Source organism: Chelonia mydas, chromosome 2, assembly GCF_015237465.2.
Source record: "Chelonia mydas isolate rCheMyd1 chromosome 2, rCheMyd1.pri.v2, whole genome shotgun sequence".
Lineage (NCBI taxonomy): Eukaryota > Metazoa > Chordata > Testudines > Cheloniidae > Chelonia > Chelonia mydas.
The window spans coordinates 260,124,946-260,139,679 of NC_057850.1; the positions used below are offsets into that span (position 1 = coordinate 260,124,946).

Here is a 14,734-nt window from a genome sequence, read left to right on the forward strand (position 1 = left end):
GCCCCGACTCTGTGCCCTCCTCGTGACCTTCCTTCCGTGTAGGCACCTGCGCTTTCCTCTTCAGAGCACCTCATGTTTACAGACATTCGCTGAGCACCTTTGCCAAACCTCTTGTTACGAGGCCACCTGTTTGCCTTCCTTTTCAAACCCTGCCCTTTCCTTTTGGTGCAAACCCCGGCCTCCTGGAGTCCCTGCCTTCCTCCCCCATCCCACGCCTGCTGTAACTCCATCGCCTTCGGCGTGACACTGAGCAGACCTGGCCCACGGGCAGCGTGGTGCAGTCTCAGGCCTCCCGAGCTGAGCGCTATTCTGGGCCGGATGTGAGTCTCTGGCATCCCGCTGCAGTCCCAGCTGGAGGATGCTGCTGGCTTGGTTAGCACAGGGGAGGCCGTTTGTCTTGCGGGAGGAGGGAGCACTGACTCCACACAGATGCAGGCCCTGCTTCCCCCCCCCCCCCCCCCCCCGAGGCTGCACCTCACCTGCCATGGCATCCCAGGGCTCGGCCCTCTGAGAGCAGAAGCAGGAGATGCTGCAGCAATTCAGCCTCCCCTGGGTTGTCTCTGCCAGGACAGCGTGTGACCGTAACAGGCCCATCTGTTTGCAAAGCGCTTGGGGCCCGTCTGTGGGGAAGACTCCAAGTTACCCGCTGTCCGGTAGAGACAAGGGCAAGCTCCAGACTGTCCCATCACCTGTAGCAAGAGCCTGTGGAAATGAAGGCGACTCTGCTGGAGAGTGGAGCCCCCATGCCTCCTTTCCGCCTCCTCGCGCCCCACTCCAAAGCCGCAGGGCTTTCCCCATCCCCCTGCACTCTCGACCACATTCCCTTCGCAGACCTGTCCTCCCACCCCACTCGCTGAGTGTCAATGGCCAGCACATGCCCTTCTCCAGAACCCAGAGCTGTGGGCCTAGCTGAGCCCCACTCCCAGGGCACAAATTCTCATAGAGCGGAGGTTCTCAAACTGTGGTCTGGGGACCACCAGTGGTCCGCGAGCTCCATCCAGGTGGTCCACGGATAGTTCCCTCGAAGGTGCGCGTCTGGGCGGCCGCACACAAGAAAACGAAGGCCCCCCCCCCAATTAGTGGAGCGTGCAGGCGTGGCTCCACTAGTTAGGTGCCTGGACCCTGGAGAAGACGCACATGTAAAGTGAGGTGGTGGCCTTGGGCGGAATAGGGGGTAGGTGGGAGGGGGCAGTGGGGTGAGAAGAGGGGTGGGGGGAATTTGGGATGTGCAGGTCTGTGGCAGCCAGAGAAAGAGGTGACTTTCCCCAGCTCCAGGGCTGTGGCTGCCGAGGAGAGACGGCCCCCTTCCTGCCCCAGCTCGGGGGCTGCCGCGGTGGGGGAGAGACCCCCCTCCTTCCCAGCCCCAGCTCAGCAGCTGCCGTGGCAGGGAAGAGAGGGCACATCCATCGCATTAGAAAGGTAAGACTACTGATATTAAAATATGAGTTGTGTGTTTTTATTTGTAGAACAAAAAAACGTTATTTTTTTTTATGTAGCGCTTTTATCCAAAGCGCTTTACAATAGTTAGCTCATGGTACAAACAATATTTGGAAAGATCATGAAGTGGTCCGCTGAGACCCTCAGCAATTTTCAAGTGGCCAGTGAAAAAAAAAGTTTGAAAACCTCTGTCATAGAGTATTTCCCAGAGCCCCCTCCCACCAATACTATACAAACTCCAGGGTCCAGTGGGGCTGGGGGGCTCCAGACTTCAGCTGCTAGGCTTGGAGGAGGGAACTCAGGGCTTCTGCTTTGCGGTGGGGTGGCGGAGCTCGGGGCTCTGGGATTCATCTGTGGAGAGGGGGGTCTCAGGGCTTCAGCCCCGCAGGAGGTGCCAGGGCTCGGGACTTTGGCCCCGCGGGTTTGGAATATTTACCAGAGCTCCGCTCCGGACAGCTCCGGCTGAAGTGAAGGGCTGCACATTCCCCACATCGCCAGCTCCCTGCACGCACCCTGCCCTGGGGGAGCTGCTGACTCTGTTTCCATCTCTCTCCCGAAACGGGCTGTTTGTTCAGTCTGCTCTGCCCTGGCTCGCTCACAGGAATGGCTCTCCCTTAGCGGGGGAGCCGGCTGGATGAGTCAGCGGCCTATCCGGAGCAGGACGGTAATTGTGTAATGACAGGCAGGAGCCCAGGCTGTTAGGCAGGTTGCCTGGGAGCTGGCTGCTGGGAGCTAGGATCCAACAGTCAAGGTCCATGCGGGGATTGGCGACAGCTCATTGCCCTCCAGCAGGACAGTCTGTGAGGCTGTAGGAGAAGCTGCAGCTGCAGGCGGACCAAGCCCGGTGCAGGATGAGGCTCTGGCTGCTGGCGGGTTTAGTGGCTGTGCTCGCCCTCGTGGCGGTGGCTGGGGCCGACCTGGGGGACGCGAGGGAGCTGGAAGATGCGGTAGGAGAGAAAGAGGTTTCTAGAGTGTGGAGGAGGGGCAGGCCTGAGCAATGAGACGGGGGTGGGGGGGACAGTGGAAGAGGGGGACCAGGAACCACACCCATCGACCCGCAGAGGGTTTGGGTTTGACATTATTCAAAAGAAGCAGAGGTTCTGGGTGCGGCGAGACACGGCCTGGATCGCAGTGCTGGTTGTCTTCGGAACCAGCGAGAGGCAGCCGTGCTCCCAGGCCTGAGCCCGCGGGCACTCGCTTCTCACCGGCACTGTGACCTCCCTGAACCAAAGGACTTTATGCTGACCCCCCAGGAACACAGGGTTTGCTGTACCAGCTCAGACAATTAATCCAGCTGCTCCAGTGTCCTGCCTGTGGCAATGGGCAGTACCTGAAGCATCACAGGAAGGCAATCAAGCCGTCCGTCACCTCCCACCATAATTCCACTGGCAGTTCGTGTGCGTGTGTGTGTGTGTTTGGTGCTGTTGTGTGTGTGTGTGTGTGCGTGCGTGTATGTGTGTGTTTGGTGCTGTTGTGTGTGTGTTTGTGTATGTGTATGTGTGTGTTTGGTGCTGTTGTGTGTGTGTGTGTGTGTGTGTGTGTGTCTCTTTCTCCTTCCTGGTCACTAACTATGTGATTTGCTTCTCTATTGTAGGGTTTCGGAGAGAAAAGGTGGGCGAGGTGATGTCTCTTATTGGGCCAGCTTCTGTCGGTGAGAGAGAAGCTTTTGAGCCGCTCAGAGCTCTGGGTGCAGACCTGCAGACCAGCTCTCAGTGTGGCTGGAAAGCTTGTCTCTCACCAGCAGAAGCTGGGCCAGTAAAAGCCGTTACCTGCCCCACCTTGTCTCTCTCTGAGCCTGGGACCCACACGGCTACCCCAGCACTGCAGACAACATCCTCTAGGGTCCGATGGTTGTGTCCATCACTTTCCTGCTGAGCTCCCAGTCTGAGTGCAAGCTGGGATCTGGGATGGTGAGGGAGCACACTGCAAAATGCCGTTTGTAAAAGTAGGAATGGGGCAGCTGATGTCAGCTTGGGGGGGAGAAGCACGGACGAAGGGGGTGACATTGGGAGGCATTTGATTGGAGCAGCTCAGCTGCTTAAATTACAAAAGAAAAGAATAAGGCACGTCCTCTTGGAGACCTTCAGACGCTACCCCTGCCCCTTCCAGCTCCCCCAAAACGTGGCGGCCAAAGCCTCCCACTCCTGCAGCTCCCCCCTTGCCGTGAGTCTCTTCCATGGTCGCCCCATTGCTCCCCACACAGCCCTGCCTGTGTCTCTGGCCTTGTCTTGGCTGGAATTGCCCCGTCTTGTCCGGTCAGCCAGTGACACTGCCCTCCAGAGACCTCTCTCACCCCTCACTCCATGCTTCCCCCGGCCTTCCAGTGTCCTCCCACAGCCTGGTCGCAAAGCCCTTCTCCTCGCTTGCGTCACTCCCACGAGCAGCCCTTGCAAAGAGGGAGCGTGCTCCCCCTGCACTGTAAGAGAAACGTGGGACCCAGCAGGAGCCCTGTCTGCCTCACCCGAGGACCCCCGGACCTGCCCCCTTCCCCTCCTCACACTGTTCCACCCTCACTTGGGCACTGTCCCCGTCCCCCCCCACCTCGGCTCAGTGGTTCTTGGGCAGTGGTTTGCGGCTTCCTGGCTTTGTGTGGGTCACAGGCTGCTGCCTATTCCAGCTGAGAAAGCGCACAGCTGAAAAGGGATGTCCATGAGAGGACCGGCCAAATCCTCCGCTGGTGTAAACCGGCCCAGCTTCACTGACGGTGGGAGAGCTGTACGGATTCTGGCCTTGTGTGGGAGCCCTTGGCATAGACGGGACACTCCTTGGGGCAGGGCCTGTGTCTTAGGAGTTTTCTGTGCAGTGCCTGGCAGAGCTGTAGGCACCACAGATTAAACGAATAACCACCGTAATGCCCACGGGCCTTGGGAGAGACCCACATGGTCCCTATCTGTCCAGGCGGCCCTGTGAGGGGAGGGACTCGCTGCCCATGCCTTGGAAGCAGGTTTTAGGGCTAGTCTCCACTACAAAGTCAGCTTGACCGAACGGTATTGCTCACAGCGGTGTAACAGGCCCTGCCCCGTATGGCCGAGTTAAGGGGACAGCCCCGAGGTGGGCAGCACCAGGCTGACAGAAGAATTGGTGCATTGACCCCGCTCCCGGCTCTCAGAGCAGTGGATTTCCTGCCGCGAGGGAAGAACCCCTCCCGTCATTGTCGTGTCGACCCTACCGCTGTGCCGCCGCGGCATGTCGAGTGCGGGTGCAGACTGGTCCCTGGCCGGCCCGGTCCCACCAAGTCAGGCCCTCGAGGGATGGAGCTGGGCGGGTGTGCAGGGGTGGGGAGGGATGGAGCTGACAGCCTCTGTGGGACAGAACATCCCGATCAAGGGTTAGCCACGTGCTTCACCCGCTGCCTGGCTGATGGCCCCCTTCCCCTCCCCACCCTCTCTTGGCTGAGCTGGGGAGGCCCTGCTGAAAACATGTTTTTGTGACTGCGGGGGTCTGCACTGTGCAGATCCCAGCTCCCCCTTGCTCAGGTCAGGGCTTGTGCAATGGGCAAACATTTCATCAGGGACTTGGCGAAGGGCGGATAGCGGCGGGAGGGGAAAATGAGATTGAGGGAGCCTCTTTCCCACTCCCCAAATGGCTTTTTACACTCCCAGGTTCTACCCACAGCTCACATACCTCAGCCCTCACCTGCAGCCCTCCTGCTAGTCCAGGCCGGGGCCACATGCCAGCTGGCTAGTGACCCCCCTGTCTCCCCATCCAGCTCTGCTAATGCACATCCATCCTCAGCTGCTGTCTGGGTCTCCACACTGCGCTGCCACTGAGAGGAAAGCGAGGCAGGGAGCTCAGAGTGGGAATTTGCTGTAATGTTTTTATGAACTATCGGTGTGACTCTGGACTAGCCGCTTTGCATGGTCGCGTCCTGCAGGGGAAGGAGTTACTGCTCTCCCTGGGCCGTGGGAGATCAGGGCTAGGGGTCTGAGACGTAGGGCCTCTAGGGCTGGCTGGCCTGGACTCAGCTGAGCAGAATGGAAAACCCTACAGAGACAATGGAAGCCTCAATGACCCACGTGAACTCCTAGAGCCAGTTACCTCTCCCCAGCTCCCTGCGGGGAAGCGGAGCGCACGGCCCTGGCTGGAGAGCGGGCAGGGGACAGTGTCTTACGAGAGCAGGCACAGAGGGCCAAGAAGAGGGAACCGGGCTCCGAGGAGAGGGCGGGTTGTGGGCTCTGGCTCCCACCCACATGGACTCTGTCTGGAATTTACCTTCCCCTCAGTTGTGCGCCAGGGAACTAATAAAAACAACCTTGTTTGGAAAAGGCTGCCTGACCTCACTGCAGGTGCCCCCGGTTGCATTGCTCCCTGCTGAGGAACAGTCTCTCTCAGGGCTTTGCTCTCGGTTGGACTGGCGGTGGAGAGCCATGGGGAGAAACAGGAGCTGATGGAGCCCAAAGGCCCCTGCAGGAGGTGCTGAGGCGGCGTGGCCTTGCCCTGGTGGGAAAGTGTGACCCTGGGGGGTCTGGCACACTAAGCTGACGGCTCAGTGGCTGGGGCTTAGCCCAGACCTTGCAAACCCTGACAGCAGGTATCTAGGGGGGGCAGTGGAACCAGAGGGGTTTCTGAAGAAGCCATAGCAACGTAGGCTGATGATTGCTGCGCTAGATCAAATCCATCGCTAGTGAACGAAGGGAATGCGTCGAATGAATTCTCTCCGAGTTTCTGTAACGCATCTGATAGACAGAAAATCAGCTGAGCAGGCCATATATCGAGGGTAACGACATAGGGCGGGTGTACTAAGGGTTGGAGAGGCATCTCGTGGGCATGGCAGGGTTCGGGGTTAGGTCCAGTCTGACTGAAGAGCCAGCTGAGTGCCCTGGAAAGGTGTGTGACCAGTCCGTTCACGGCATTGCCACGGGACACTAAATTGGAAGGAGTCGCAAACACTAATGAGGAGAGAGAAATGACAGAAAGTTGCTGAGAGAAATTCAAAACAAGGGCAAGAAATAACACAATGGAATTCAGCCTGGAAAAGTGGAAGTGAAGACATGGGGGGTGTGACAACCCAAAACATAGCGGGAAAGACTGGAGAAACAGCCGTAGCCAGAGACCTAGGGGGGAGACTAGGGCAGAGCAGCTGGGCTATGGGTCTGCCTTGTCAGATGGCCACCATAGAGGATGTGGGCTAGGAGTTGCGTCCACTGATGCATTGTGTCATACAGCAATGAGGCGATGTCAGTACAGCGCTGGTGAGAGTGCCTCAGGGGTACTGAGTCCAGTTCTGGGTCCCTTAGGTCCAAAAGGACCTCACCAAACTGGGAAGAATTCAGGGAAAAGCCAGAGAAGGGCTTGAGGGGCTGCAGGGACGGGTTTATGAGGAACGATGAAAATGACAAAATATGTCACAGACTCATAGAAAGGTAGGGCTAGACGAGCCCTCAGGAGGCCACGTAGTCCTTTCCCCTCCCCCACACCGAGAGAGCGTTAAGTGTCATACGGGGCTAGCTTGTCTAGGTGACATCAAAGGGGGACTAATCGTATGTGGCCATTTCGAGGGGAGAACATCAAGCAGGGAGAGGACTCATGGAGTGGGCCAAGGGTAGCCTGGAGTAGCCTGGAGTAAAGAGAGAAAAGTGGACAGAGGTAGATCCTGGCGGAGCAGGAGGAAAGGTCTCTAGCAGTGAGGGCTCTCAGACTGCGCACTCATCCCCTAAGGGGGGCTGGTTGCTATTTAAAAGGGGACTGGACAAAGCACTGCAGAGAATACCCCTGGCTTGGTGTCTGGGGACAGACTACATGCTCTCCATTCCCACCGTCTGTTACCCTGTGCTCTCCTCCTGCTCTGCCACCTCACCGCTGTGCCAATGCCAGCCTCGGGCGCCCAGCCAGCTCAGCGAATGCACCCCAGCCCTGCCCCTACGGAGCTGATCCTGCTCTGAGCGTTTCCTGAGACTGGGCAGGGAGCTGGTGCAAAACGCAGACTCTGGCAACGAGACGTGGCCCTAACTGCCGAATTCTCTCCACCCACAGGATCTGCTGCGAGTGAGGAGGGAGGACAATAACCAGTGATGAGCTGCCAAAGTCTTAACAACGGGTTCCCTCCTCACCCCATGAGGGGGTCGTTGCCCACCCCCGCCCCCCGGGACTTCTGCCCCATCCAACCCCCCCGTGTTACTTGACGGCCCCCCCCAGGACCTCTGCCCCATCCACCCCACTCCCCTGTCCCTTGACTGCCCCCAGAACCGGGCAGGAGGGTCTCGTGGGCCACCGTAGTCGGTGCCCACCCCGCCCCTAAGAGCCAGAGGCACCTGCCAGGGGGGGCGAGGTGGGGAGTCCCGGCGGTGCTTACCTGGGGCAGCTCCCAGGAAGCATCCGGCAGGTCCCTCTGGCTCCTAGGGGCGGAGGAGAGTAGCTAGGGGGGAGCAGGGGGAGCGGCCGCTCCCCCACTGATCACATCAAAAGTGGCACCTTAGGTGCCGACTCCCTGGGTGGTCCGGGGCTGGAGCACCCACGGGGAGAATTGGTGGCAGCTCCCCACCCCGTGCCCGGCCCCAGCCCACCTCACCTCTGCTCCGCCTCCTCCCCTGAACGCCCCGCCCCGCTCTGCTTCTCGGCGCCCTCCCCACCCCCGCCAGCTTCCCGCGAATCAGCTGTTCGGCGGGAAGCCGGGGAGGGCTGAGAAGCAGGCGGTGGTTTCCCGCTCAGGCCGAGGGTGGCGGAGGGGAGCTGGGGCGGGGAGCGGTTCCCCTGCGCCCCCCTCCCCCCCGCCAGTTACCTGCTGCGGGCAAGCGGCCCTCCTCGCACCCCCCCGCCCCAGCTCACCTCGGCTCCGCCTTCCTGGGCCTGAGCCCGAAGCTGCCGCCTGCTTCTCAGCCCCCCGGCTTCCAGCGCGAATGGCTGATTCCCGGGAAGCCTGGGGGGGCGGAGAAGCGGGGCCGGGCGGTGCGTTCAGGGGAGGAGGCGGGGCGGAGGTGAGCTGGGGCTGGGGGTGGGGCGGGGAGCTGCCGGTGGGGGCTCTGCATCCACCAAATTTTTCCCCTCGCGGAACAACCGGTGCTAAAACGGCTTCTAAATTTAACAACCGGTTCTAGCGAACCGGCTCCAGCTTACCACTGACAATAACCCCCCGCCCCCATCTTCCAAACCCTCTCCCGGCTGCTATTCTCCTGTGAGCAAGGAGAGCAGGGAACAACGGTGGCACCAGGAGACATGGGCCCCAGAGGTTCTGCACCAGAGATGGGTTAGTAAGAGACAGCAGCTGGGCCAGGGAAGGCAGATGAGGATGGGGAAGCCACAGCTGCAGGTTAATAATTGTGGAATAAAACACAGGGATCTAACTGGGAACGGCCCACACTGCATAGGAAGGGCCCATTGGATGTTGGGTGTTTGCGGGCTGGGATTGTTGTTGTACTTACAGTGTTTCCATACAAAACACAATTTACATGGAGAACATGTAAATTGGGGGAAGGGATAGCTCAGTGGTTTGAGCTTTGGCCTGCTAAACTCAGGGTTGTGAGTTCAATCCTTGAGGGGGCCATTTAGGGATATGGGGAAAATATTGGGGATTGGTCCTGCTTTGAGCAGGGGGTTGGACTAGATGACCTCCTGAGCTCCCTTCCAACCCTAATAGGTCTGTGATTCTATGAACAAGGGGGCCGCAAAGTTCAGTGACCCGAGGTCAGAGTTAAGGTGGAAAGACCTTACTCTAATCCCCCATTCCCACCTGTGCTGCTCGTCCCCACCCCCTCTATTCCCCTGCAGGGCGCTGCGGGCTCCTCTCCTTCTGCAGGGCTCTCTAGGGTGTCACTCTTTGCCCTTCTCTCTGTGCTCGCCTCCTCCCGACTGTCGCGGGGGGCTCTCCCATGGATGCCCGTGCGGCGTGTGGAGCGCCAAGGGCCAGAAGCCACAGCAGGGCTCAGGGAGACAGCGCGATAGATTGTCACAACCCCAGTGCGGCTGCATCACCAGGGGGAAGCTGCATCTGCCCCTTGACTCAGGGCTTGTCCACACGGCGAGCCAGCGTGTGGCACGCCGGAGTGTGAATTCACAGCGCCCTAGTCTGCCGCACACTGACTGGCTGCGTGGGTGCTTTGATCCGCCCGCCCCTTCCTAGCCGGTGTCAGCGGGAGCACGGGGAAGGGCCTTCCCCGGTCAGGCTGCAGAGAGCCCAGCTGCCCCTCGAGGGGACTGACCTGCGTGCGTCCAGCATCGCTCACCCAGCTTCACCGTCCTTCAACTCTGAGCTGCCCAGGGACCTCTCTGCCCTCCACAGGCCACGGACCCCAGCCCTGGCCCCGGCCTGCCCAGGCAGGTCCTGACGCTGGTGCTGAGGCAATGCATACTGCCGCCGGCTCTCAGCTCCCGTCCTCTCTCTGCAGCCAGATACACCAGTGAGAGCCAGGAGACAAGTGGAGAAGCAGCGGCGACCCAGACCCAGACCCAGACCCAAACCTACCTGGAGACCAGGCTTCATGGTTGCTCTAAGCAAGGAAGTGGTGAGGCTGCAAGGCGTGAGCGCAAGAGAAAGAGGCGATGTCACATGCCCAGCACCCCAGCCCATGCTCTGGGAGAGGGGAGGGGAGTTACTGAGGGGAAACGGTGTCTCAAAAGGAAGGGGAGCGAGAGAGCTCCATGCTCCATAACCACAACCAGCCACTATCCTGATATCTCACGGTGTGCGGCAGGCCTGGGGGCATCGCGGTGTGGGTAGACAGATTTCCTGTCCCTTAGCAGGGAGCTAGAACAGGGTCTTCTCCCCAGACCTCCCTCTACAAATATCTTGGTCTGGGTGGGTGGCCAGAGGGCCGAGAACTCCACGCCCCTTCTCCTGTTCTTTGTCACTGCTGGGGAGGATTTCTTCCGAAAAGCAGAAACCCAAACTCCACACTTGAAAATAAAATTAAAATCCCCAAAGCTAGTGACACGGACACGTCACCTGGCCAAGATCAACAGGCCCCTAGCGTACAGAGTGGAGGTGAGAGCCTCGCCGTGCGGTGCGATAAAGGGGCCCTCCTAGCCCCTGTGCACCCAGGGAAGGATTTCCCCAGGCAGGCCCTGTGGGAGACAGCCATAACGCTGCCTTCTGAGGACGCCCTTGCAAGGCCTGGCCTAGGAGACGCACAGAGGCAGAGCCTCAGTATGCAGCACGGCAAGATTGCAGGTGGCGTGTGGGCCATGGGGCAGCCCGGGCATGCTGCCGTAACTCAGACAGGTGCCAGGGACTGCAGAGAATAACCCTGCCTTGGTGTCTGGGGATGGACTACATGCTCTCCATTCCTACCGTCTGTTACCCTGTGCTCTTCCTTCTGCTCTGCCACCTCCCTGCTGTGCCAATGCCAGCCTCGGGCGCCCAGCCAGCTCAGCGAATGCACCCCAGCCCTGCCCCTACGGAGCTGATCCTGCTCTGAGCGTTTCCTGAGACTGGGCAGGGAGCTGGTGCAAAATGCAGACTCTGGCAACAAGACGTGGCCCTAACTGCCGAATTCTCTCCACCCACAGGATCCGCTGCGAGTGAGGAGAGAGGACAGAAAACGCACACCCTCACCTTCCAAACCCTGTCCTGGCTGCTATTCTCCTCTGAGGAAGGTGAGCAGGGAACAACGGTGGCACCAGAGAGATATGGGCCCCAGAGGTTCTGTACCAGAGATGGGTTAATAAGAGACAGCAGCTGGGCCGTACAAAACACAATTTACATGGAGAACGAGGGGACTGCATAGTTCAGTGTCCCAAGGTCAGAGTTAAAGTGGAAAGGCTTGACTGTAATCCCCCATTCCCAGGGCTGGATTAACTCTCCTGTGGGCCCGGGGCTATTAGATTTTGTGGGGCCCCTGTATACAAGTCTTTTTCCTAATTTAAAACAAAATGATCACAGTTATGGCATTGAGGCTATTAATGCTGGACTCAACTTGCCTTTTCATTAACATAAAGCCATTCAGACACAGACCTACCTGGAGACCAGCCTTCATGTTTCCTCTAAGCAAGTGTCAAGGTTCTTTTCCCACTCTGAACTCTAGGTACAGATGTGGGGACCTCCATGAAAACCCCCTAAGCTTATTTTTACCAGCTTAGGTTAAAACTTCCCCTAAACTGGGATGTGGTACAGCTCTGTAGGCAAAGAGCAACCGCTGCAACAGTAGATCCCAATCATTGGAGTGCTCATTTACGAATTTACGTATCATAGCCCCCATAGTCCCATTACATTTCTCCACCGGGTCATTTGTTTGATGATGGTAAGGGGTGGGAACCAAGTGATTTACCCCATGAGCTTCCCAAAGGCTTTCCACAGTTCCTGCCAGGAAATTTGTTCCTGCATCTGTGAGGATGTCGGAGGGCCAACCTACCTTGGCAAAAATGTCTGCTAGTGCCCAGCACACACTTTTAGCCCTGGTGTTGCTTAGAGCTACTGCTTCCGACCATCGGGTGGCAAACTACATGAAAGTCAGCATGTCCTGCTTTCCTCGGGTGTCTTTTTCAGAAAAGGACCCAGAATATCCACAGCTACTCACTGAAGTGGAACCTCAATGATGGGGAGTGGCTGGAGAGGGGCTTTGACCTGGTCTTGGGGTTTTCCCACTTTTTGGCATACTTCACAAGACCGGACATAGGTAGAAACATCCTTGCCCATTCCCTCCCAGTGGAATGACCTCCCCAAACGGTCTTTGGTCCTGTTCACCCCAGCATGGCCACTAGGGTGATCGTGGGCTAAGCTCAAGAGCTTGGCCCGGTACTTAGTTGGAACTACCAACCATCTCTGAGGATGCCAGTCTTCCTGGTGTCCACCAGAAAGAGTTTCCTTGTATAAAAGTCCTCTTTCTGCAACAAACCTGGATCGATTAGAAGAGCTGAGAGGCGGTGGGTTGCTCTGTGCCGCCGTCCAAACTCTCTGGAGGCTTTCATCTGCTTCCTGTTCGGTCTTGAACTGTTCCCTTGATGCTGGAGACATCAGTTCCTCATTGGATTGTGGACCTACGCTTGGTCCCTCTGGAAGCAAAGTAGGGGATGGGGCTGCTTCCGTTGACTGTGAACCGCTCTCCGCTGGTGCACTATGTTGGGGTTCAGGCTCCGGCTGAGCCTCTTGTGTAGGGTTATGGGCTGCTGCCGGTTCAGGCTCGGTGGGGCCCTTGGTGTTGGGGTTGCAAGTACTGGATTCACTGCTGGTAACAGGTCTGGTGCTGGTTGTTCCGCCGGTTCCGGTTCTGGCTCTGTCTGGGTCTCTGGGACTGGATCCACTACTGCTGTTGCAGACATAGGCCTGGGGTCCGGGTCCATCACCTCTGACCGGGTCCTGGTAGAAGTTTCCGGAACAGAGCTAGGCGTGACGGCTGGTTTAGCCTGGCTGCGGGTGACCATTCCCACCCTCTTGGCCTGCTTCACATGATTGGTCAAGTCTTCCCCCAACAGCATGGGGATGGGATAATCATCCTAGACTGCAAACGTCCACGTTCCTGACCAGCCCTTGTACTGGACAGGCAACTTGGCTGTAGGCAAATTGAAAGAGTTGGACTTGAAGGGTTGAATCGTCACTTGGATCTCTGGGTTGATTAAATTGGGGTCCACTAAGGAAGCATGGATAGCTGACACTTGTGCTCCGGTGTCCCTCCATGCGATGACCTTCTTCCCACACACACTCACAGTTTCCCTCCGCTCCAAGGGTATCTGGGAGGCATCTGGGCCTGAGGACCTCTGGTGTGATTCCTGTGCAATGAACTGTAATCTGTTGGGGTTCTTGGGGCAGTTAGCCTTTACATGCCCCGGCTCGTTACATTTAAAACATTGTCCAGCTGACGGGTCACTGGGGCGAGGTGGGTTGCTGGAGAACAGTGGGGCGGGACGATAAGGTGGCTGGAGGGTTCCTTGTGGGGTAGTTGGGGCCTTGGGCTGCCCCCGGTACTAGGGTGTGGTCTGAGGCTGTCCCTTCTGGTCTCTGCTCCAACTGCGACCAGTTTTTTTCTTTTCTGCCACCTCCACCCATTTGGCTCCAATCTCTCCTGCCTCGATTACAGTTGTGGGCTTCCCACCTAGGATGTATCTTTCTATTTCCTCAGGAACACCCTCTAAGAACTGCTCCATTTGCATTAGGAAGGGCAACTCTTCTGGGAATTTAACACTTGCTCCTGATATCCAGGCTTCCCAATGTTTCACAATGTGGTAGGCATGTTGGGTAAATGACACGTCTGGTTTCCACCTTAGGGCTCTGAACTGCCGACGGGAATGCTCGGGTGTTAGCCCCGTTCTGACTCTCGCCTTGGTTTTAAGCAATTCATACTGGTTCATGTGGTCCTTAGGCATTTCAGCCGCCACCTCAGCTAAGGGTCCACTGAGCTGCGGCCTCAGCTCTACCATGTATTGGTCTGTAGAGATGCTGTACCCAAGGCAGGCCCTTTCAAAGTTTTCTAAGAAGGCCTCAGTATCATCGCCTGCCTTGTAGGTGGGGAACTTCCTGGGATGTGAAGCGGTACCTGGAGAAGGATTGCTAGGGTTTGTTGGTATATTCTGCTGAGCCTTTGCCTTCTCCATCTCCAGTGTATGCTTCCATTCTTTTTCCTTTGCCTCCATAGCTCTCCTGTGGGCAGCCTCTTTGGCTGTTTCTGTTTTGGGCTCTGTCATGTTTGCCTCTCTGTTTTTAACTAACTTTACACCCGAGAGTTAGAAATAAAACAAACAAAAAACTTGGCTTGTAAAATTTTGGTGTGCTGTAATCAGATACCTATGTTCTGTGAAACTGATTGTCAGCCTACAGAAAAATCTTAAAAAAAAACAAAAAAAAACAACCTAACACCTTTGTCTCCAGGCAAATAGGCAGAAAACCCCTCTAGTTGCTCTTAGGTAAAAAAACAAACTTCTTCAGGTCTGTGAAGACTTGTGAATTTCCCTGCAGGAGGTTAACTACCCTGCCTTTAGGTAGAGAAAACTCCAGCTCACAAAAGACAGCTCTGGCCCCCAAGCAGAGACAAAAAAAACTCGGACTGCTTTCAGCTGAAAACCTGCTTTCCAGCAGCCCAAAGGGAAAAAAAAATTCCCTTTTTAAAATCTGTGCTTCTTGTTCAAAAAAATCTCAAACTGATCTCAAAATGATTTCAAGTTAATCCCACCGCTCTGCCACCACGTCAAGGTTCCTTCCCCACTCTGAACTCCAGGGTACAGATGTGGGGACCTGCATGAAAGCCCCCTAAGCTTATTCTTACCAGCTTAGGTTAAAACTTCCCCAGGGTACAAACTATTTTACCTTTTACCTTTGGACTTTATTGCTGCCACCACCAAGCGTCTAACAAATAAATAACAGGGAAAGAGCCCGCTTGGAAACGTCTTTCCCTCCAAAATCTTCCCAAACCCTACACCCCCTTTCCTGGGGAAG

The 14,734-nt window shown here is 57.1% G+C and overlaps 1 protein-coding gene across 6 annotated transcripts in view; it reads left to right on the plus strand.

Moving 5' to 3' along the window:
• Nucleotides 1-2,127: 2,127 nt before the first annotated feature.
• Nucleotides 2,128-14,734, plus strand: part of LOC114021407 (translation initiation factor IF-2) — a 35,883-nt gene continuing 23,276 nt past the window's right edge. For 2 of the 6 annotated variants that reach the window (XM_037891664.2, XM_037891666.2), the window contains exons 1-3: nt 2,128-2,384; nt 9,759-9,875; nt 10,879-10,965. In XM_037891664.2, coding sequence (XP_037747592.1) covers nt 2,289-2,384; nt 9,759-9,875; nt 10,879-10,965 — 300 coding nt within the window. In that variant the 5' untranslated portion in view covers nt 2,128-2,288. The remainder of the gene's footprint in view (nt 2,385-9,758; nt 9,876-10,878; nt 10,966-14,734) is intronic. The other 4 variants (XM_037891663.2, XM_037891667.2, XM_037891668.2 and 1 more) reach the window with 4 other exon arrangements.